This window comes from Mobula birostris, chromosome 12 (genome assembly GCF_030028105.1).
Source record: "Mobula birostris isolate sMobBir1 chromosome 12, sMobBir1.hap1, whole genome shotgun sequence".
In the NCBI taxonomy this organism is placed as follows: Eukaryota; Metazoa; Chordata; class Chondrichthyes; order Myliobatiformes; family Myliobatidae; genus Mobula; species Mobula birostris.
Window position 1 is genome coordinate 56,095,770 of NC_092381.1, and position 25,767 is coordinate 56,121,536.

The 25,767-nt window shown below is 41.6% G+C and overlaps 1 protein-coding gene across 1 annotated transcript in view; it reads right to left on the reverse strand.

Annotated features, from left to right (window-relative positions):
- cyp4t8 (cytochrome P450, family 4, subfamily T, polypeptide 8) overlaps positions 1–25,767 on the reverse strand; it is an 81,907-nt gene that overhangs the window by 45,629 nt on the left and 10,511 nt on the right. The window contains exons 3-5 of the mRNA XM_072274683.1: positions 12,893–12,937; positions 10,925–11,052; positions 7,224–7,351 (exon numbers count right to left, since the gene is read on the reverse strand). Of these exons, the coding sequence (XP_072130784.1) occupies positions 7,224–7,351; positions 10,925–11,052; positions 12,893–12,937 (301 nt within the window). The remainder of the gene's footprint in view (positions 1–7,223; positions 7,352–10,924; positions 11,053–12,892; positions 12,938–25,767) is intronic.

The following is a 25,767-nucleotide window of genomic DNA, read 5'->3' on the forward strand; positions in this document are numbered from 1 at the left end:
ACCAGGGTAGGCCTTACACAGTGAACAGTAGGGCAGTGAAGAGTGCTGTAGAAGAAAGTGATATGGGTATACAGGTCCATAATTAATTTAAATTGGCATTACAGTTAGATTTTGGAATAGAGAAAATAACAGAAATAGCAAATGAAATCTATGATCATGGGGAGATAACTGATGATTTAAGTAAATCAGTTTTCATCACACTTCCAAAGAAAGAGGGAGCAACAGAATGTGAGTTACATCGTGCAATAAGCCTGAGGAGCTATGTGGCAAAAATTATTCTCAGAGTAATCACGATGAGAGCAAGGCGCTGTATAAAACCAGAAATCGTGAAGAACAATGCGGCTTTGTGGAAAACACTGGAACCAGAAATGCAACTTTCATGCTACGGATGATCTGTGAACGAGCCATCCAGGTACAAAAGGACATCTACCTATGTTTCATTGACTATACAAAAGCTTTTGACACTGTCAGACAGCAAGATCTTCTGGAAATGCTTCAAGATCTTGACATAGATGGGAAAGATATATGTTTCTTAAGAAACTTATACTGGGACCAGACAGCATCCATCAGACTAGAAGAAGTGAGTGAGTATGTGAATATCATGAGAGGAGTCAGGCAAGGTTGTGTCTTTTCGACAGACTTATTTAACCTGTATAGTGAAAATATCTAGAGAAATATCAAAGACATCAAGGGATTCACAATTGGAGGCCATAATATAAATAACATCAGATATGCTGATGACATCGTACTAATAGCTGACTCAGAAACAAAACTTCAAGAACTATTCACTATAGTGGCAGCAGAAAGTAATCACAGAGGCCTCTCAATCAACACCAGGAAGACAGAAAGCATGGTCATCTCCAGAAAGACAAACATCCCACAATGTGTGATCAAGATTGGAAATACAAACATCAAACAAACCAACAAATTCAGATATCTTGGCAGCCTGATAACAAGTAATGGGAGGTGCGACACAAAATGGCGAAAGAAGCTTTCCAAAAAATGAAGATCATATTAACAGACAGAAAGATGAGCATATACACTAAAAGCAGAATGCTGCAGTACTACATTTATTCTATCCTGACTTATGGAAGTGAATGCTGGACCATTTCCCCGGCAATGGAAAAGAGACTAGAAGCAACTGAATTATGGTTCTACAGGAGAATGTTAAAAATATCATGGACCACACACACATCGAATGAAGAAGTTCTCACAAGAGCCCAAGCAGTTCAATCACTCATACCAACAATAAGAGAAAGACAACTCAGATTCCTAGGACACATCATGCAGAAAGATGAACTAGAAAAACTCATACTCTCTGGAAAGATTGAGGGGAGCAAACCTAGAGGAAGACCTCAGCTTATGTACATCAAAAGCATAGCCAGGTAGCTACACATCGAGGAAATGGAAGTCATCCAAAAACGAAGGATAGATCTATATGGAAAACCATGGTCACCAAAGTCCGCATCGGATATGGTACCTAGACAGACAGATTACAGGTAGATGGGGTCATAAAGAAAGCCTTTGACATTGGCCTTCATAAATCAAAGTATTGCGTACAGCAGATGGGATGTTAAATTGAAGTTGTATAAGATGTTGGTGAGGCCTAATTTGGAGTATTGTGTGCAGTTTTGGTTACCCACCTACAGCAAAGATGTAAATAAGGTTGAAAGAGTACAAAGAAATTTTACAAGGATGTTGCCAGGACTAGAGGATCTGAGTTATAAGGAATAAATGAATAGGTTCGGGAGATTTGATAGAGGTATACAAAATTATGGAGGGGTATAGAAAGGGTAAATGCAAGCATGCTCTTTCCATTGAGGTTGAGTGGAACTACAACTAGAGGTCATGGGTTAAGGGTGAAAGGTGAAAAGTTTAAGGGGAACATGAGAGGAAACGTCTTCACTCAGAGGGCCGTGAGGGTGTGGATCAAGTTGCCACACAAGTGGTGCATGTGAGTTCGATTTCAATGTTTAAGAGAAGTTTGGATTGGCATGTGGAGGGGAATGGTCCCAGTGCAGGTCGATGGGAGTAGGCAGTTTAAATGGTTCAGCACAGACTAGATGGGCTGAAGGGCCAGTTTCTGTTCAGCAATTTCTATGACCCTATGCCCCCTTATTCCCATATTCTTACCAGATCCACAGGCAAGAAAACAGGGCAACTGAAAGGTTACGAGACAGTGAAATTCTAAAACATTGTCTTTGCTGGGTGTAATTCTAATCTCTTGGAAATTTCAGCAGTTGAGCTTTTCAGGAAACTTTGATGAGCCCAAAGAGAGTCTGGACATAAACATAATGACCCGAGTTATTTTAACAATTCTACATGAAACTGCCAGCTTTTCTTGTGGAACTGTTGGGGATATTTTTTCTTCCATGCCTATTACATTTCCTGCTTGTGTATTGAGAATGCTGTTGTTCATCAGAGAAGAAAATGTGATTGCACTGGAGAGGATGTAGAGGATGTTTTAAATAATTAAATAATTTCCCATTCAGGATCAATAAAGTACTTATTATTATGTTGTGAATACTGTAACATTGTAGTTAGGAGAAAAAATTGGCTGAGATGTGGTTTTCACCTCAGTGACCTGACCACCTATAAGTTTCTGTGTTCTATGATTCTTTTGTCACATTCCAAAACTAAGAGGTAAAGCACAGTAGCAACTTAATCCACACAGACATATGGGTTAATGGATGAAAACTCAAGCACTGGGGGCACTCACGAAGCCACAGGAAGAAACTCTACACAGAATGTACCAATGTCAGGATTAATCCTGGAGACTGGGAGTAATGAGACCATAAGACTTTAAGATGTAGGAGCAGAATTAGGGCATTTTGGCTCATCAAGTCTCCTCATGGCTGATTCAATTTTCCTCTCAGCCCCAATCTCCTGCCTCCTCCCCTTATCCCTTCATGTCCTGACCAATCAAGAATCTATCAACCTCTGCCTTAAACTTACATAAAGGCTTAGCCTCCAGAGCCACCTGTGGTGAGGAATTCCATAGATTCACCATTCTCTGGCTAAAGGAACTCCTCCTCATCTCTGTTCTAAAAGGACGGCTGTCTGTTCTGAGGCTGTGTCCTCTAGTCTTAGACTCTCCCACCATAGGAAATATCTCCAAATCCACTCTGTCAAGGCCTTTCACCATTTAATAGGTTTCAATGCAATCACCGCTCATTCTTCTGAATTCTAATGAACATAGGTCCAGAGCCATTGGATGCTCTTCATATGACAAACCATTCAATCCTGCAGTAATTTCCGTGAACCTCCTTTGAACCCTCTCCAGTTTCAGCACATCCTTTCTAAGATAAGGGGCCCAAACCTGCATGCAATTCTCCAAATGAGGCCTCACCAGTGCTTTATAAAGTTTCAACATTACATCCTTGCTTTTATACTCTAGTCCTCTTGAAATAAATGCTAACATTGCATTTGCCTTCCTCACCACAGACTCAACCTGCAAATTAGATTTAGGGAATTATGCACAAGGACTCCCAAGTCCCTTTTCACCTCAGTTTTTTGTTTATTTTCTCTATTTAGAAAATAGTCAACCCTTTCATTTCTTCTACCACAGTACATGACCATACACTTCCCAACACTGTATTCCATCTGCCATGTTTTACCCATTCTCCTAATCTAAGTCCTTCTGTAGCCTCTCTACTTCCTCAAAACTACCTGCTCCTCCACCTATCATATCATCTACAAACTTTGCAACAAAGCCATCCATTCCATCACAAATCATTGGCATATAACATAAAAAAATCAGTCCCAACAGAGACCCCTGTGGAATACCACTAGTCGTTTGCAGTCAGTCAGAAAAGGCTCTCTTTATCCCCACTCTTAGGTCTTGCCAATCAGCCACTGGTCTATCCATGCTTGTATCTTTTCTGTAATACCATGGGCTCATAGCTTGTTAAGCAGCCTCATGTGTGGCACCTTGTCAAAAGCCTTCTGAAAATCTAAGTACACATCATAAATTGATTCTCCTTTGTCTATCCTGCTTGTTACTTCTTCAAAGAATTACAACAGATACGTCAGGCAAAATTTTCCTTTGAGGAAACCATGCTGACTATGGCCTATTTAATCATGTGCCTCCAAATACTCTGAGACCTCTTCCTTAATAATCGACTCCAACATCTTCCCAACCACTGAGGTCAGACTAACTGGCCTGTAGTTTCCTTTCTCTTGCCTCTCTCCCTTCTTGAAGAGTGGAGAGACATCTGGAATTTTCTAGTTTTCCAGAACCATTATAGAATCTAGGTGATTCTTGAAAGATCATTAATAATGCCTTCACGATCTCTTCAGCCACCTCTTTCAGAACTCTGGGGTGTACACCATCTGGCCCAATGACTTATCTACCTTCAGACCTTTCAGTTTCCCCAAGAACTTTCTCTCTAGTTATGGTAACTTCAAATACTTCATGCCCCCTGGCATCTGGAACTTCCACCATACTGCTCGGGTCTTCCAGTGAAGACAGCAGAGTAAACTTGCTTATTCTCCTTCAAAGCACTATTACCACAAAAGAGAAACAGAAAATGCTAGAAATACTTAGCCAATTGGTAAGTATTGGTAAACTGTGAAGGAAGAATTAGAGTCAAAGTTTCAAGGACAGTGGCCCTTTAAAAGAATTCAAACTGTGAGAAAACAAGCCTGTTTTAGTTTAGTTTAGAGGGAGAGAACAAAAGAACTGTCTGTGATCAAATAGAAACCAGATTGTCCAGGTACCAAATTTGGTGTCAGCACCTAGAGACAGAAAAGAAACATAAACTTCATCCTTACTGGAAACCTGATATGTAAGTAACAGTGTGGCAACATTTTTCTGTTCAGTCTTTTCTTTCAGTCTCCTGGCAACTGCTGGGCTCCATATCTAACAATTTCACATTCTTGTGTTTTGTGCCTCTAACTGCCGGCACTAAATGTTTGGTCTACCTTTGTGTTCATCAGCCCTCCGCTTCTCTGAACCCGCGTGTCTTCTTACTTTTCCAGTTCTCTGAATCTGAGGGTTACCAATCAGGTCCATACTGGTCCCAGCAAGACAATCTCATCAGTCCATTCCCTCTCTTATTTCCCCATAGATCTTCAGTTTACAGCTCTTGAATTTATTCTCGTCCACCAAATCTCTTCTGTGTCTTTCAGATGTGGGAGTAAACTGAACCACATAGTGGAAACTCACATGGATGGGAGGAAGAAACAAACTCCACATAGGCAGATTGAGATTGAACTTAGATCACAGAAGCTATGAAGCAGCAGTGCTGACAGCCAGCGCGTTATGGTGCAGCAATAGCGACTGGGCTTACTTTAAAGTCCTCAAGAACTGAGGAGCGCACCTAACAATGATTCTACTGACCTTTTCAGGAACTGGTCGGGACAATGAAACTATATTGGTGCCAGTACATTATCACTACTTCTGAGCAAGGGGACTCGGAGTCATCTATTGGCACTGTGGAGATGAGAGCAGTCTTCAGGGTTACATTCTGCAGTCCTATATTCTGATTTCTTTTGGGTACCAATCAATACTTTTGAGGCACAACTCTTTAAACTTTTATATACTGCCTTTGTGATCCTGGGCTGTCTCTAAGCACCATACAACCAATGACCTGCTTTTAAAAGGTAGTCACTTCTATAACGAGCAGCAAGGTTGACTGGAAGGATCTGCCACAAACAGTGAGCTTTAGTAGCTAGAGACAGCTAATCTGATGATCAAATATAACATGAACACTAGCAAACAACCTGCTTTCCTTTACAACAGCAGCTAAGTCAGCAGGCAAGCCTTCAGTTTAATTTATCATCCAGTAGGTGACTCTAAAAGCAGATTTTTATGCTGAAATCTCTGGAGTAAGAACTGAAGCCTTCAACTTTTGAGGCAAGTGTGTTACCAACACTTCATCCAAAACCAGGGTCTTTACTATCTCTCTCAGCACCATGGTTTTCCCCGATATAAATTCACTCACTTATTGGCATACACGTTCAGCCACGGCCCGTGTCTGAAAAACACTCCACCTCACCTTCTCACTGGTATTCTCCTAATTTATCCCAAATAATTTACAATATCATCTAACTACTGATAAAATAGAAAATCTGCAGATGCTAGAAATCCAAGCCACACACACAAAATGCTGGAGTCCTGCTGAAGGGTCTTGGCCTGAAACTTCAACTGTTTACTCTTTTCCATAGATGCTGCCTGGCCTGCTGAGTTCCTCCAGCATTTTGTGTGTGTAACGTGTGAGTTCAGGCACTTCTTGCTGCCACAATGTTTCCCTTCATTGACTACCGTTCTTTCAAACAATTAAATTGAGGTTCAAATTTGGCCAACTGGTGTTATTGAAGATGACTGAAGTTACATGGTGAATGAGATGAACCAAAAATAAACACAAGAGTTACGGGTGGGGGGGGGGCGGAATACAATAAAAATGTTTCACTAATAATAATCAAAATGGGGGGAAAAAAGCTGCAGAAGCTGGAAGTCCAAGAGAAACAGAAGCAGGTCAGGAGAGAGAACCAGAATTTCATTACTAATCTATGCATTAGCCTTTGAATAAAGGATCACACAGAAGCAGCAAAGGTAGAGGATGGTTTATTACCGGTGTACAGAATCCAAGCTGGCTGAAAACAGAGAATGTTTGTTAGGGTGCACGGTCACTGTGTTTAGAGATCTTCTGTTAGCACTTTGATGTTCTCTTAAAACTAATAGATCATGTGGAGCGAATGGAGCTGTGGTCTCACTACCTTTTTGCCACCTCTGGAATGTGACCTTTCATGAACCTTTTTTGGAGAGATAACGTAACCTGGCAATGGTCTTCAGTCAAAATGAAGGGGTCTCAAATTTGGGAATCTATTGCCGCGAAGAATGACAAGACATTTCAGAAATCTGGAATAGTTCAGGCATAAAAGGCCAGATATGTTTCTGGGGTGTGTTTTATCTGTGGCTTCAATGTTTTACCAGACCTTAATTTGTACAGGCTGAAAATATCATAGGCTATCTGCCGAGAATGAACTCAACCATTGAAGATTACAGAACCATGGCAGGAACACTGCAAAGACAGAGTTGTAGTTTGATAAACTTGCTATTGGGAAAACATTTGATTCAATTTTTATATGTCCATATATTAGATTCAAATAATTTATAGCTCCTCCTCCTTATCACACACACATTATTTCAAACATATTTTTCATGCATTACATAAAAAATCAGTGTTCAAGTTATTTGGTAAAATTGTCCAAATGCTGACCTTGCAATCTGGCAGTTGCTATGGTAACTGAAGGCACTTTGCAGTATACTATCCAATGTCATGAGGCTGACGTGCTGGTAGAGCTCCAAAGTATTATTTCCTTCTGTGCAAAGTCGTTCCCATTTGTCCTATACACACAGATATTTATTTTCAGCTTTATTTAAAAACAACACAAATATATCAGTTCATATGATCACAAATATGAGAAAATCTGCAGATGCTGCAAATCCAAGCAACACACACAAAATACTGGGGGAACTCAGCAGGCCAGGCAGCATCTATGGAAAAGAGTAAACAGCTGACGTTTTGGGGCGAGACCCTTTAGCGGGACTCACGGTGAAAGTTCCTGGCCCAACATGTCAACTGGTTACTCTTTTCCATAGATGCTGCCTAGCCTGCTGAGTTCCTCCAGTATTTTGTGTGTATTGCTCAATTAACAGTATTATTAAGCAGCACTAAAAGGAAATACATCATCTTTATCTTTCTTCTCAACTGGGTTCATGACTAAATAAAATAGAGAAAGAAATAAAAGGAGTAATCTAAAAAGGCACACTTCAGTATTTCCATGGGTTTTAATAAGAGTCTGACTTGTAGATTTATGACCAAGATCAGAGAAAAAGTTATCAGAGGCAAATAATAAACAGAGCAGGAATGAAAGGATGGCTCAGGTTCCACTGGATTCAGTGCTGGGATCTTTCCTGCACACTATTTCCAATGAAGCAGCTGGAAATTATGCCCCTCCACACTACAAGGTCAGAAGAATCTAAAACAATTTCTATAACCAAAATCTGACCATCTTTAAAATAAATTTTCATGAATTAGGTATGAGTGACCTCAAAAATACCGACAACCTATGCAAGCCATAAATGTTGCCAATAAGTGCACATGAAAATAAATAAAGAGATTTAGTAAATGTTGAGTTATTTTTGTCTGCATGCTCAAAGGCACTGACAACAGGTAACAGAAGAAATCAAGGACAGAAATTCAATTCCAATGAGGCAACTGCAGTGCCTACAATAATGACATGAGTGGTTAAATTTAGTGAACCTTCAAACAGGCGTACTGTCTCAATGTATCAAACTCCACCATCACATGTACCAATCTCTATCATAATTCGGGCCCTACATTTATAACCTGAACTGCATCCTCACACACGTAGCCCTGCTAGAAGCTACAGGCCTACATCTCACAGCCTGAATATACCTTGCTATTTAGTCATATTGCCTAAACCAATCACACAACACTCAGTCTGGTCTCTTACAGAACAAGGAGGTGCACAATACAAGGCAGCCAAAGCTAGTCAATAAGACCATAAGACATAGGAGCAGAATTAGGCCATGCAGCCCATCGAGTCTGCTCCACTATTCCATCATGGCTGATCCTGGAACCCACTCAACCCCATACACTTGCCTTCTCACCATATCCTTTGATGGCCTGACTGATCGGGAAACTATCAACTTCCCCCTTCAATATACCCATGGACCTGGCCTCCACCAGAGTCTGCAGCAGAGCATTCCACAGATTCACTACTCTCTGGCTAAAAAAGTTCCTTACCTTTGTTCTACAGGGTGAGCCCTCAATTTTGAAGCTGTGCCTTCTAGTTCTGGATACACTCAACAGAGGAAACATCCTCTCCACATCCTCCTTATCTAGTCCTTCCAACAATCCATGGGTTTCAAATGAGATCCCCTTGCATTCTTCTAAATTCCAGTGAGTACAGCCCCAAAGCTGCCAAATGCTCCTCATATGTTAACCTCTTCATTCCCAAAATCATCCTAGTGAACCTCCTCTGGGCTCTCTCCAATGACAACACAATAAGAACAATGAAATTAAGAAACAAATGCTCCTGCCAGGCCAGCGGATTTGAGAGTGCATGCCAATCTTTAAAGAGGTGCTCACTTCCAACACTGTAAAGTCATCCTCTAATCCTCCTTGGCACTGTCTTTACCCCATCATCTCTTTTGATTTGCTGGTCCTAACAGTGAGTGTGTGCGGAACTGGCTGATCCCAGTATCACTTCCCTTCCTGATCAGGTATAACCAAGGACTGTAACCTGCCAGCCAGTAAACAGTAAGAAGTCAACAATAAAGACACAATACCACATGATTTCATTCAATGCTACCGAGGTGGGCTTTGTACATGGTAAGACACTGAGTGACCAGCGGCCAGAAACAGTGTACCTTATACTCAGCTCACTGGAGGGAAATATCCTGCTGCAGAGGACTCAGATGGGGTCTTTAATGAGGACTGCATATTGGAATTCTGGTAGCTGTGGGAAATAAAATGCTTGGGGAGAGCTGCTGAAACCCTCTGAGCAGTGTTAAGGAGTTATGGAACCAAGCACCAATATGACACAGGACATTTTATTGTGTTTTGAACTGGTGGCTAAATTCAAGCACACAATTGTGAATTTATCCATGATACGGTATCTGAAGGCCTGTGTTGTAGCAGCCAGCTCGTGTCTATGCACTGCAGCAGAACGTCAGTCTACTAGCCTGGAGACAGAAATGCTCAGATTTGTACCTCATCGATGATGATTACCAGTTGTGGTCTCAAAGTAGCCCAGTAACCTGTCCTTCCACAAATCACCAGGACTGTTGAGAGGGAGGAGTACTGGAGACCCCCGTGTTACAGATGGCAACCAGGAGGATGGGTTACAATCCTAGAAAATAGTCTACATCGCAGTTTTCTGTAAGATGAAGCTGTATCACCTTCACGTGTGAAGAACGGCAAATTTAATTTTTAAAATATGTATATTCATTTACCTTTCTCCCACACCAACTGTGCAAGAGCAATTTTTTATTCTGTACCGATATGTGAATTTGGTAAGAGTGGATTGCCAGGCAACCACAAACAAGAGGAAATCTGCAGATGCTGGAAATCCAAGCAACACATACAAAGTGCTGGAGGAACTCAGCAGGCCAGGCAGCATCTATGGAAAAGAATAGGGTCGACGTTTCGTTCCGGCTGAAAGATCTCAGCCCGAAGACGTCCAGCATTTTGTGTGTGTTGCCCAACAACTAACCAGCTGCGACGGTTGCTGTTTCTGTAGCGGTGTTGCCAGGCCTGCTGGGCCACCAGCACACCCCTCCATTGAAGGCTAGCAGGCTTTGAACTGCCCTGTTTCCACTGAGGTGACAATGTGAAAGAAATGAAACAGGTAAAGGCAGAGAAGATAAGCATGAGTAATACTTCTTTTTGCATGAGGTGCCATATAATTTTATTTCTAAATTCAGTGATTTTTGTGGTGGCGTTTATTTTTTTGCACTGTGATGGCCAGTGATAAAGGAAGAGAAAGGTAGCTGGAGCAGATGGTAGCATTTGGTCAGATAACACTTGACAGGTTTCAGGAAAGAATGGTGTTAACTGTACATGTATTTCTAGTGAAACTGAAGTGGGGTCAGTTATATATATTGCAGGACAGGGCATAACAAAAACTTCTATACCAGCTGGTGGGAGAGCTGTAGTGGGATGATGTTTGGAGTTTAGTGACTGAATGTCCCTGTTCCTTTATGAGCAGAACAATAACTTTTTCAAGTCTGATCATTATTTAGTACAATGGAAAAAATGTAAAGCGTGCATACTCTGCACAAAATACATATTTAAAATGATCCTTCTTCTACTGGAAATTACTGGGAGCTTACTGAAGACAAAAAAATATTAAGCTAGGAAGGAATAAAGTAAATCACAAAAGAACATACCAGCATGGTTTTGGCTGAATCAGCAACCGGCTTTACATACGATTTTAGAACATCATAGTGAAATCCGGGTGTTAAGAGTCTTCGATGGCGGAACCATTTCTGGCCAGAAGTCACGAGTAAGCCATCACCTAGGAGTCAAACATTTTCATTCCTGAACATCAGCATCTGAGTTGTAGACCTCCCAATTCTCTAGTGAAATCCCCTTAAGCTTTACCATGATTCTGTGAGCTAAATTACTATGAACCACATAGATCACGTTCAGTTCACTGATTCTGCTGGTATCCAAGTTACTGGTATCAGTCAGACTGATGTTCAGGACATTATAATTTGCTTCAGTTGTTTTCAACTAAACATGAAAAATGACTGCTCCCAACTCCAATGTTATCAAGACAGGATTTAGATTAGATCAGATGCAACTTGTGATTCTAAACAATCACTGACTTTGCTGAGGCAGTTCAAGATAGGCAAGTCACACAGGGGACATTATAAAACAAATACATGGAATAAAATCATAAATTTGCTATAAAATGTCTGTATACAATTTAAAATATCTAGAACAACCTGTCATTAAGAACTAAATACTCTGATACAAAATGTCCTCAAAAATCATCCCTCCACCATCTCCAAAAATCTAGTAAGAAATCCAGTCAACAGCAGCTGAGTGATTGATGTCACAAGGACTGTTCCCAACACCTCTGTGAGAATATAGCTCCTTCTCATTTTCTATGCTTTAAGTAAGCAGAGGCACAGACATCCCACCTCTCCCGGAAGTTCCGGGAGTCTCCTGCATAATAATAGTGGCTCCTTGATGCCCGCAAATTATATACAATGTCCCGGAAATTGATTTTTTTGAGAGCAAGCGTGAGAGAACGCGTGAGAAAGAGCAAGAGAGCAAGTGCAAGAGCAAGAAAGCAAGCGCGAGACAGCGAGTGCAAGAGCGAGAGAGAGCGAGAGTAGAAAGCAAGCATGAGTGAGAGCAACCATGAGAGAGAGAGAGCGAGAGCAAGAAAGCAAGCGCAAGAGAGCGACCACGAGAGAGCGTGCGGGAGTGAGACAGCGAGAGAGAGCGCGAGAGAGTAAGCGTGAGTCAGAGCAACCACGAGCGAGACAGCGTGCGCAAGAGAGAGAGCAAGAGTGTTCCAAAAAAGAAAATATAAAACATACTTCACCCCAGGCTACACTAAAGTGTACCCCTGCCTAATAGGGGTAAAAAATAATGACAGTGTTGCTCGCTGCACTGTTTGCAACAGTGACTTTTCTATTGCCCATGGTGGGTTAAGACTGTAAAAGACATGTTGAGGTGAGTTTAACAGGTGTCATTCGTTCATTAGCATAGCTAATATTATTTAAACTAGCTAGCCAGCTGCTAAGGAGCTACTCTATTGCAGACATTCCACCTCTCCTGGAAGTTCCGGGAGTCTCCCGCAAATTGATGGTGCTACCTCCCTGAAATGAATTTTTGCAGGGTGGGATGTCTGGATTCATAAATATTGGGCAAGAATGAAAATTGGCTCTGCTGTGATATCCTCCATATTGAAAACTTGCTGATGTTCACTATTATTGACTGAACTAGGAACTACCTTTTGGGTGAGATGCCAGAAGATTGCTGGTAAGAAAGAGACCCTCCCTGAATCCTCCTCCTGGGAGTAATACTGTTTGTTATATAAGTAATCATGTTACTATGTTGGAGTAGGCCATAGCTACTTTTGGTAATTACAGTAAAGTGACGTGGGTTAAGGGTGTTCTTTGAGGGACAATTGAGGGCCCTGGTGATTGAGGAAGAAGGAACTAGCAGCCACTGAATAAGTGTTAATATCATTAATAGTGGTTGGATGAGCGTGCATTTAAAGTGTGACAAATTGCTCAGTCAGGATACTTGGAAGTCAATATTCTTGCTATAGGTATTCTTCATCCTGTTCAAAGGGATACAATATTGTAATATTGCAAAATAGGAAAGACATTACTTACCAATCCAGGGAGTTATAAACTGGTATATAAAGTCATCTTTCGGTGCTGTAATATATTTAAACACAAGACTATATTACTTAAAGGCTGGCAAACAATAAACATTACTATTGAAACATGAGACACAATATACAAATAGAAATGCTTTCACATGTGGGAGGCTCAAATAGAATCCATTTACATCACATTTAGCTTTTAACTGTAAAATTAAAATTTGGATGACAGCAGTACCAAAAATGGAATTGGACAGAATCTTTAAAAAACAACTTTTGCAAACATCACTGCATAAAAGTTATTTTAAATAGAGTCAATTAAGTGGAGAAAACCATGCTTGAAACCAATTTCAAGAGAATTCTTGCTACACATATATTGTTTCATTTGTTTTCTGACTCCCAGCTTATTTGGATTGAACTGATTAAATCTGCACTGGAACAGCCTCTGTTGCTGTGTAATAGCAGTCTTAGAACCAATGTATCTTTAAAACTTTTAATGGAGAGCTGCAATCGAAACTTATTAATAAAATTTTCACATAGTATTGATGGGGCAGAAATGCATTCCATCATAACCAGACAGGGACCAGTTTTTGGCTTGGATTTTTCCGAGACATGTAGCAGTTTAGTGTGGAAGTACTGTCATATCACCATAACTGGCATGGAGTTCAGACCCTTACACAAGAGTGTCAGAATACAGGGGTTCTGAACTCTCTCCGAACTGATTGCCATCTCTATCCTGACTGAATTTGCAGTGCTGGATATTTCATGCAGTCCAGTGATGGACTGCCATTTTCTGCAATTTGCCAGCAGTTACACCATGAAATGTACAGTTTTTGCAACTCCGGTCATTTCAACTGAGTGGAATGATGTAAATGAGGGAGACATTCCAGGCAATTTAATATATCTTTTTAATAAAGACATAATGTATTTATTTTTATATTTTTAGAATAATGAAGTATATTTTTAATTGATTAAAATTATGATTTGTTTTTGGTAGTGTTTTGAATGCTTTTTGAATGGTTGAGAGATATTACAATGAGATTAACTTTCATTATGAGTGTCCAGCACTATCTAACAATATCAATAAATGTTCAGCACTTTCTCTGTTCAAATAAATTTACATGCAAGTCGGCTGCTGTTGTTCCTTTCCAGACCTTGTGGGACATCGGGCAGGAACTTTGCCATTTTTTCAGCATTTTTGTCTGTTTTTTTTTAATGAGGCTGAGTTGCTAGCTCAACCCAGCAGAGATGGAAAGCATGCAAAGAGCCGGCAGGATTCAAATCTGGGACCGCACACCTCGAGGTCCAGTGCAGATGACACTACACCACCAGCCAGCAAGTCCACTGCTATTCCTACTAAATCCTGAACACTAATGCACAAAGTTGCCTTACAGAAAATAATAAATTAAGTAAAAAATATAAAAACATAAACCTGTAAATTAAAACTGCTCTGCTTGAATCTGTTTCAGGCAAGTGTTTATCAGATAGTGGAAAATATTTTATTTACTGAAATATCTGATAACTATCAAAATTATTTTCTATTAACTATGAATGTGTTTATTTCAACTTTGCTTAATATTTCTTAGATACAAGTCTGTTATATTGTTATGGGGTTAAGTTACTTAGCCAAGTTCAATAAAGAATACATTTATAATATCACCACAAATTTCAAATTGAACAGTCCTTTCTGCAAAGTAAATATTATAAACGCAAACTGAATTTTACAAATGTGACAACATCTTGGTTGTGTCCTGTCCGTTGAGGTGCACTGAAGCAAACTCCAAACATAAACGGAAATGTCCACTTTAAGGAAATAGGCCAGCTCCTTCAATGAAAGGAGAATTTAAATATTAAACAATTGCATCTTCGCTGACTTTAAACACTCTGACATAATTCCCTTTAATATTAATTGGAAAGTTTTGATGTCTACATCATGAACTATTCAATTATTTGAAATAGTAACAAACCAGCTGTTTGTTGGCTGGCTCTACAAGAACAAAGGAGACATATTTCCAAGAGAAGCCTTCATTGTAGAGGTTGGGAGGATCTAATCGGTTTCAGATTTTAAATTGTATGATTTTGTGGGAACTTAAAATAATACCACTTTTGCAACAATGCCAGGATGGTTTCAGACACTGAATTTAGCAGTTTTTTCTATATTAGGCAAAAGTCGTTAATACGGAACCCTTCCTAGATTGGTTATCCAAGCAAAGGGATGCTTAGAAAGACTCATACTTATTCAGACCTTTGCTTTCTTCTAGTGATATAAAAATGGCATCAGAAAGGTCAACAGACAAAAGCAACTATGGAACATCTGAACTGATCACAAGGTTTATCAATATTCACAAAAGGAAGCAGGAGATTCTCCAATTAGGCATTGCAAAAATCCAAATATCAAAGGCAAAGGAATATGCAGCATTGTGATCATTTCACTCCCAACGTTGACTCCAATATAACATTCTCTCAAATGATTTTCATCATTAATATACAGTCTAAGAGTAGTGGAGAACTAGAGGGACAACATCTATCAGCAGGTTGTGATGGAATGTAATTTCACGTTCTCTTATATTTATTTGATCTTTAAATTTTCCTAATCACTATATTTTTACAAATTACCCTGATTTAACAGGCTATCAGAATAATGTTTTCTGTGTCTTTGAGAGATCAGAGTGATATTACTAATTACTTCCACTATGTAGCCTAATCGTAAAATAATTCTTTAACGTGGAATTACTATCAATTGGCAAAGCACCTGGAGTGGTTGGTTTACCAGCAAGGGTCTGTGGAGCTAAGGGTTTACACATGGTTCTGAAACTGGATGAATTCTTCTAATCAAAATGAGCCCAAGGAGCAGAACCCTAGAAGTACAAATATATATTCATCACCCTCCTGTACAAAGGGAACTACACAAAATCCACGCAAATTGACATTTCCTGGCTATTATGAGCCAAATTCTTTTGTACTATCCTAGTGCATCCCTGTACCCGAGAGTGCATGTGCTTCAGAAAACAAATCACAGAGATGATGTTTGTAACTCACCAACTAGAGGAGAAATGGGATTTTAAAAAATTGTAACAACTTTCATTAACCTGACAAAAAGCATTTGATTTTATCACTTTAGTAGGTCTTGGCTAAATTATGCTATCTGAAGAAGGTTTTGAAAAGTTTCAGCAATGGTGTGATCACATGAGTCACGGATAGCATCGTGTGCTCTGAATCATTAGGAGTCACCAATAAGGTCAAATAGAAAAGTGTTATGTATTAGGCAAGTCTAATAGAGACTCCATCACCACAGCAAATATCCAAACCATCTAGGCCAGTGGATACAATAAGTACACTGTCACGTGCCATCCACATTAATAAAACAATGCCAGTACAACTAAAGTAAAAGTGTTCCGTACACCATTTGCAAATGTGGAGAGAACACAGAGACATCAGCCAATAACAAACTGGAAGTTGTTATGCTGTCAGCCCTGAAGCATCCAAATAAAACCTAAGCATGCTGACATGATGCTTTAAACTGTTCCTGAACCTGGTGGTGTTTTCTCTGCATTCTTCCAAGCTTGTTGGTATCTTTCCTGTAGGAACATGACCAGAACTACACATAATACTCCAAACTTGGGCTCACTAATGTCTTATACAACTTCAACATAGCATCCCAACTCCTGTACTCAGTGTCCTGATTTATGAAGGCCAATGAGCCAGAAGATCTCTGTGATGTCACTTTCAAGGAATTGTGGATCTATATTCCCAGGTCCCCTTGTTCAACCTCATATCTCAGTGTCCTACCATACACTGTGCAAGTCTTACCATGGTTTGTCCTCTCAAATTGCAACACCACACACTTGTCAACATTAAATTCCATCTGCTACTTCTCAGCTGGTTGAGATCACACCACAAACATTGACAGCCACCCCCGCTGTCCGCTTCTCCCCCAACCTTGGTGTCATCCGCAAATTTGCAGATCCAGTTTACCACATTATCATCCAAATCATTAATACAGATGACAACAAGAACAGAGCCAGTACTGACCTCCCTCTGGCACACCACTAGTGACGGGCCTCCAGTTAGAAAGAACCCACTCTACCACTCTCTGATTTCTCCCACTCTGATTGCTTAGACATATCCTACCATGCCCAAAGCCACTTCACTATCTCCAATCGGTCCTTGTCTGTCCAAATACTTATATATCCTGTCTCTTAAAACACCTTCCAATAGCTTAATCATGACTGATGTCAGGCTCACAAACCAACATCCTCCCAACTTGTTCCTGGAGCCTTTATTAAGCAACAGAACAATAGTGGCTACCTTCAGGTGTAACGATATGCACCAGAGTACACCAGCTTCTGGAGTTTAGACGCTCTGACTTTCTGGAATATAGATAGCTGGCATGGCCCCTTTAAAGATACCGGCCTGCCCTGCTAATTGGCAGCCATGATTTTAATATTTAAAGAGCACTTGAACTGACGTTCGGTGCTCAGTCAGCAGCTCTACTATGATTCTTATCTAGTGTGTAGTTTGGAACTCTGTTTTTTTTTTCCAGTCTTGTATCGTGTCTCAATTCTAGTCTAATCATCCTCGCACAGGTCTCTTGTCACAGTACGATTGAGCCTAACGTGGACCCAGCAGGGTAATGGAGCCTCTCGTCAGCTGTGGTCAGCTACAGCAAGAATATTTCAAGACAGAGCTGGGAGACCTACGACCTCCAGGTTGCTGTGCACCAACTGTCACTAGGAGGAAGCCAGAATCGCTCAGATAAGGCTGTTGGTCACTTTGGAGCCAGTCCATCTTTTGACCCTAGAGAGATTCAGTGGTGACCCAGGTTCTTGCTGGGGGTTCCTCACTCGGTGCTCATAGGTGTTCAAACTCCCGTCATCCCAATTCCCTATGGAGCGCGGAAACACAGAAACATAGAAAACTTATAGCACAATGCAAGCCCTTTGGCCCACAAAGCTGTGCCAAACATGTCCTTACCTTAGAAATTACCTAGGGTTACCATAGCCCTCTATTTTTCTAAGCTCCAGGTACCTGTCCAGGGGTCTCTTAAAAGACCCTATTGTCCCCACCACGCACACACCACTCTCTGCATAAAAAAAAACTTACGCCTGACATCTCCTCTGTACCTACTTCCAAGCACCTTAGACCTGTGCCCTCTCATGCTACCCATTTCAGCCCTGGGAAAAAGCCTCCGACTATCCACACGATCAATATCTCTCATCACCTTATACACCTCTATCAGGACACCTCTCATCCTCCGTCACTCCAAGGAGAAAAGGCTGAGTTCACTCAACCTGTTCTCATAAGGCATGCTCCCCAATCCAGGCAACAACCTTGTAGATCTCCTCTGCACCCTTTCCATGGTTTTCACATCCTTCGTATAGTGAGGTGACCAGAACTGAGCACAGTACTCCAAGTGGGGTCTGACCAGGGTCCTATATAGCTACAACATTACCTCCCGGCTCTTGAACTCAATCCCACGATTGATGAAGGCCAATGCACCGTATGTCTTCTTAACAACAGAGTCAACCTATGCAGCAGCTTTGAGTGTCCTATGGCCACGGACCCCAAGATCCCTCTGATCCTCCACACTGCCAAGAGTCTTACCATTAATACTACATTCTGCCATCATATTTGACTGACCAAAATGAACCATGTCACACTCATCTGGGTTGACAGTCTTTAAGGTAGCCTTCATGATTTCTCGTCTGACCGGGAAGACCCTGGCCTGGGCCATCACGCATTGGGAACAGAGGTCAGAGATCTGCTCTGATTCGGAAGAATTCATGAACTCATGAGCCCATGAATAGGCTGTTCCATTATCCCGCTGGAGCTAACAGAGCTTTGGATTTGTCTGATGAAGATGTATCAGGGTAGGTACTCAGCAGCTGACTACGCTATTGAGTTTTCGACTTTGGCCAAAGAGTGTGGCTAGAATGAGGAGGCTTCAGTCACTGTACCACCATTGATTCAGAGGCAAATTAAAGAACATCCTTGCCTTGAGAGAGCAAGTAGAGGACTTAAAGGCTCTGAATGATTAGTCCATCCACCTCGATTATCACCCGGCAGAGCAAAAGTTGGACTATCCCAGGGGGTCGAAGAGGGCTGCCCCAAGCCTGGCTTCAATGTATCACAGTTCCACTTCCCAACCTCAAACGATGACCAGCCCATCTCCTGAACAAGATTCTGTCAAGCCAACACAGGTCGGCTGCACAAAACTCTCCACCTATGAGACGTCCCGGCGCCGGAGTCGAGGTTACTGCTATTACTGCGGGAAGGCAGGCCACCTCTGGGTTGAATGTCTGATGCTGCAGCCATCTCTGCTAACACCATCCAGTGTCAGGAGGACTGTGACAGTAGCAGCCACTGTTCACAACCCCACGGATTCTGGTGTCACGCTGAATGCTGAGATCTCCTGGAGAAAGAACCAGCAAGTGGTGAATACCTTTGTGGACTCTGGGCAGGCAGCTGGTAGTTTCCTGGACTTGGGGACTGCTTGTCGACTCAACATACCTTCGCAGGAGTTGAGCCACCCTATGCCCGCAACTTCCTGGTCAGTCGTTCTCCTGGGTCTGGGGAGATCCTGCAGCAGACATCAGTTTTGAAAATGAGGATAGGCAAACATGCGGAGGACGTATGTTTACATATGGTAGATTCTCCTCACACACCCCTGAACCTCGGGCACCCTTGGCTGTCCAAACATAACCCTTCCATAAACTGGAAGGAAGGGAGAATCACTGCATCGTCAGGTCATTGCAAGAGGGAATGTTTTCAGTTTGGTGTTCCAACCCCCAAACTCCCAAGGCCAGCAGCCGACAAGGAGGCAGAATTTTGTTCAGGGTTATCTGAACCCAGTCATGCATCCAAGGGCAGACAGGCTGGCTCCAGCCAACAGGACCACATGAGTTTAAAGGTTCAAAGATACATTTAATGTCAGCGAAATGTATACAATATACATCCTGAAATTCTTTTTCTTCACAATCATCCAAGAAAAAAGTGCCTGAAAGAATGAATTACAGTTAAATGTTAGAACCCCAAAGCACCCCCCAGCTCCTCCCACCCACGCACAAGCAGCAACAAAGCAACGATCCCCCCTCACCCACCAGCAAAAAAAGGCATTGGCGCCCCCCACTGGGCACTCAAGCGTGCAGCAAAGCATCAATAAAGACACAGACTTGCAGCACCCCAACTACTACTCATTCACCCGGTAATTCAACATACCACAGGCTCTCTCTCTAACAAGAGAAAAAGATGTGTCCCCATTTCACAGCGAGAGGGGAGACATAACAAAACAACTCGCTGATTTACGAGGTTAGAAGTCTGTTGTGTCGCTTTTTCCAAGCTCTGTGCTGAAAGAACTCGGGTCTCTGGGCACACACCAGCTCGCTGCTTTCGATCTTCCATGTACTCTCACGACACACCAGTTTCCTGCGGAGGCACCGACCTCGAGTCCACCCGCCTCCAGAGCCATGAAATCCCCGAACCCTGAAAGCGCGTTAGTCTTCTGGGCTGCGTCCTTGGTATATCGAATAGCAGCCAGTCGTGAGACCCCGACAGCGGGTCCCATTCTCACAAAGAACCAAAGTCAGTGTACAACTCCAGGTCAGGGTTTTCAAAAGAACCCTGAAAAAGGAAAAATAGAGATATTAAAGATAGAAATAGAGCTGTTTCCAAAGATGCAAGCAAAGGAGTTGCCGTTAAGCACCATCGTCCTCCTAAGCTCCAGCCCTTGCCCTCCTAAGTTCCGACGCTGTCCAGTCGGGGGTGTGCTGGAACTGGAGAGAGCGAGAGTCTCTAGTTGAGGACCAAGCCAAGAGGCCCAACTAGGAGCTGCCCAAGCAGTCTGGAGCCCTAGCAGCCAAGCCTAAGGGAACCAGTCACCAGGTTTCATCCAAGAGAAAGGCTCCTGAATGCAGACCCTTGCAGCCTCGTCCCAGGAGCACAAAGACCATTTGTAGCACCTCATTGCAGTCCTCTGAGGATGCGGGTGAGCAGTTGGACTCTGATGTGGTTTCTATTTCAACAAAAGACCCTAGTGAACCTATGGAAGGGTCTCCGGGGTCTGCCGAATTACCTCCACTACTTAAGGAGCCTCAGGAGTCATCTGCAAAGGGATGTTTGGGGGTAGTTGCAACATACAAGCTGGTCAAATGCTGTGGTGAATTTGTGGAATTTGTTACCACAGGCAGTTGTGGAAGGCAGGTCGTTGTGTATATTTAAGGTGGGGATTGATAGTTTCTTGATTGGCCACAGCATCAAAAGTTACAGGAGGTTGGGGGGTGGGACTGAGGAGGGAAAATAAGGGATCAGCCATGATTGAATGGAGGAGCAGAGTCGATGGGCCAAATGGCTTAATTCTGCTCCTATGTCTTAAGGTCTTGCACCTATGTGCATTCTTCTCCAGGCAGCTAGAGGTGAACTATGACATCAGAAATAGTGTGCTGCTCACAGTCAAGTTGGCATTGGAGGAATGGCATCACTGGCTTGAGGTAAAATGGACTAGGGCAAGGGATATTTTGTTGGCCTCTACCCAGAAGGCTGAAATGAAGGATAACCGCAAGAGAAGGCAGGGACCAGTTTTGCAGCCTGGGCAACAGGTCTGGCTGTCTACTCAGGATTTGTCTCTCCAGGTAGAGTGTAGGAAATTGGCACCCAATGATTATTGGACCGTTCAAGGTTCTCAAGAAAGTAAACCCAGTGGCTTCCCCAAGATTTGTCGATCTAGGTTTGTTGACAGGGAACAGGTCTTCACTGTTAAAAAAAAATTCTGGATTCACGAGCTGTTCAGGATGTTCAGCAGTTCCTCATTGACTGGGAAGGATTTTGACCTGAGGAATGGTGCTGGGTTCCTGAAAGGGACATCTTGGATTTGGCTCTCATCCATGACTACCATCATCATCTCTCCGAGTAGCCAGGGCCTTCAGGAGTTAGCCGTAGTGGAGGGGTTCCTGTTATGATATGCACCTGACCATGCCAGCTTCCTGGGTTTAGACGCTCTGACTCTCCGGAATAGGAATAGCTGGCACAGCCCCTTTAAAGATTCAGTCTCGTTCCACCAATTGGCGGCCATGCTTCGGTGGTAGGATTTTTATATTTAAAGAGCACCTGAACTCAGCTCTACATTGATTCTTATCTAGTTTGGACCAATGTTTTTTTTCTCTGTCTCAAATCCAGTCTCGTATACTCCAGCACTAATCATCCTCGCCAAGGTCTTTCATCACATCCAGTTCTCTGGCACCTCACTCTAAGGGTATTTTAAATATCTCTGCCAAGGTCCATACAATTTCTTCACTCGCCTCTCACAAGATCTCCCACAAGATCTATCTAGAGTACTAGCCTCCGTGGTATCCAAGACATCTTCAAGGAGCGGTGCCTCAGAAAAGCGACATCCATTATTAAGGACCCACATCTCCCAGCATATGCTCTCTTCTCACTGTTACCATTAGGAAAGAGGTACAGAAGCCTGAAGGCACACACTCAGTGATTCAAGAAAAGCTTGTTCCCCTCTGCCATCCAATTCCTAAATGGACATTGAACTCATGAACACTACCTCACTTTTCTAAAATTTCTGTTTTTTGCACTATTTTTAATCTATTTAATATACAGTATATATTATATATATTCATACTTACTAGAATTGATTTACTTTTTTTCTTTTTATATTACCATGTATTGCATTGTACTGCTGCTGCTAAGTTCACTGTTTTCACAGCACATGCTGGCAAATTAAACCAGATTTTGATTCTGATCTGAGACAATATAAAACATGCTTGCAACCTTGTATTTTCTCAGAGCGACATTATCGGCACCCTCATTCCTCCAGAGAAATCACAACAGTTAAACTCATTTCATCAATTAAGATTTGACAATCTGTAAATAAGGAACAACAACAAAATGAAGATGTTTCAAAGGCAACAAATTTAAGTGTAGACAACAGACAATAGGTGCAGTAGGCCATTCAGTCCTTCGAGCCAGCACCACCATTCACTGTGATCATGGCTGATCATCCACAATCAGTACCCTTTTCCTGCCTTCTCCCCATATCCCTTCACTCCGCTGTCCTTAAGAGCTCTATCTAACCCTTTTTTGAAAGAATCCACTGCCTTCTGAGGCAGAGCATTCCACAGAACCACAACCCTCTGTGTGAAAAAGTTTTTCCTCAGCTCTGTTCTAAATTGTCTACCCCTTATTCTTAAACTGTGGCCTCTGGTTCGGAACTCTCCCAATATCAGGAACATGTTTCCTGCCCCTAGCTTGTCCAATCCCTCAATAATCTTATATGTTTCAATCAGATCCCCTCTCATCCTTCCAAATTCAAGCGTAGTATGGAATGAAATTAGTTTATCATTGCATGGCTGTGAAAACCATACTTCTTTGGAAGAGTATAGAGAAGAGGACTGGCCTATGTAAAAGGTTGGTGTTAGAGAAGGTAGCTTAATGTCCCTGAGATATTAGGGAGAATGAAACATTCAGTTATTAGCAGAATAAAGCTATCTAGATTCCATGATGCTCAACCAGAAAATCATGTATCTCAGATGAGATTTGGTCACACCATGATATGGAGAATCTAATTATGCTTGGTAAAGTGAAAGGAAAGATGAGAAAGATGTTAAACAAAGGGGTGAATGCATTCAAAGAATTACCATATGTCTGAATATTATTAGTAATAAATGGTCTTGGAGAGGACAAATCCATTAGCCTACCAGGAGCCAACTCTACAATTGATTGAAAACCATTTAACTTGGCAGAGCATCAGAAAGAATTTTTTTTCATTGCACTTTGGATAGTTTGGATTGTAGCACTGTCCTTGAAATGAACAAACATATTTACCTTTAAAGGGGGCGAGGCTTTTGGCCTTACCAGATATGTACTGAATAAATTATGCTCACTCCAAGACAGAAATGCACTCAGACTGTTGATGAATTGTACAAACCTTCCCTTAGCAAAATGTCATACAGCTGATATATCGTGGCAAATTTATTTGTTGAAGGAAACAGTGGGGGCAGCAATCATCAGCAAAAAAACACTTGTATGCATATCAATTGTGGTTGAGTGGAAGTTTTTGTTCAACAATTTCCCTTGAAGTCCCTTGGAAATGTTTACCACATTAAAGAAATTTTAAATTCTGTATTAAAATATAATTTATGTAATAATACAAAACATTATTACGGCTGAAATCTGGAGGAAAACACACAGAGGATGCAGAGGGGGATCAAAAAGGCGAGGAAAGAGGACAGGGTTGAGACAACAGAGACTTATGGAGAAGAGGAGTTATAAGCAGTGTCTTCCCTCTCTCATTATGGGCAATGTGAGATTGCTGGGTAATAAAATGGACGAGTTGACGGCGCTAGCCAGGACTCAGAGAACATTTCGGGAGATCAATGTTATGTGTTTTACTGAAACGTGGCTGCATGTGGACATACCCAACCAAAACGTTTCCATGGAGGGCTTCCAGACCGTTCGGGCTGACCGGAACAGCACTGAGAGTGGTAAGCGTAAAGGAGGGGGGCTTGCTGTTCTGGTTAACAACAGACGGTGCAATCCTGGTCATATTATGATCAAGGAACGTGTTTGTAGCCCGGATATTGGACTTTTTGCTGTTGGACTCCGGCCATATTCCACCGAGATGTAACACTGGGCATCATGAAGGTTGTTCCTGCCAGTGGCCATCGAACTTTGCAGCTCCTCCTGTGGAGGGTCAGACACCCTGAGCCAATGGGCTAGTCCTGGACTTATTTCCATCTTGCATAGTTTGCATATTGTTGTTTGATTGTTTGTGGTTTTGTATTGCTCTATTTATGCTCTATTCTTGGTTGGTGCAGCTGTAATGAAACCCAATTTCCCTCAGGATCAATAAAGTATCTCTATGTCCATGTCTAATACCTGATTGGAAGCACATGTTGAAGTTAAGAATTTAGGTAGAACAGTGATTAAAATAATACATCGATAAAATTCCCAGAGAAGAGTAGTCACATACAAACTGTGGTCAGTGGCTATAATTTCAGAAAGATGATTGATTCAAAGAGTTTAATTCTGAGGATGTAGTATAAACTCCACTCACAGTGTAGAACATCCTACAAAATTGTTTCTGACCTCCTCTGGTCTCTCAACTATTTGCTGCCCTGCGGCATTATTCAAAAACTCTACATCAGTTTCTGCATCCTGATCCATCAGGTACACTTGAGATGTTTTATTGCATTACTGTATATAGGTTACATGGAGATGCACGTTATTGGAGTGCTTGCTTTTACTAATCTGAAATCTTCAGTACTTTCCTCAAGGAATTTTATTGTTCCTAATATTTATATGATTTTATGCAGAAACCTAGCACTGCAGGTAGTTTTCAGTTTTCTTTAAAGAAGAATCAAAAACCATATGACAGTAAAATTTACGTAATTCTTAATAAATCCACAAGGTTCCAATTTGAATATGTGTGCTGCCATCCATTAATAATATCAGCTGCTGAACTGCTCTGAAGAACAAAGCAATTAATAGCCAGTTCTCTATTGAAAAGCAGTCATGAAACAAAAGGAAGCAAAACAACTAATATTTCACTGAGGTACTGTGAGCGTGATAAATCGCCTAGTAAATCTACTTCACTATTATACTAACACACAAAGAATCTCACATGTTGAAGCATAATGGTTAAGTACACGGGCAAGCATTTAATAATAATTGGTGTTTGAATTTTACGACAGCAGATGGTAATTTTGCATTGAAGAACTTCAATACATTTGGAACAAAAAATCAGTAATGATGGTCATTAAATTTCCAAACCAGTGCAAAAGTCCACCTGGTTCATACACATGTACTTCAGGGATTCAAATCTGGCACCTTTAACTGGTTTGGCCACGAGTATTGTTGACTCTTAACAACATCCTGAAATAG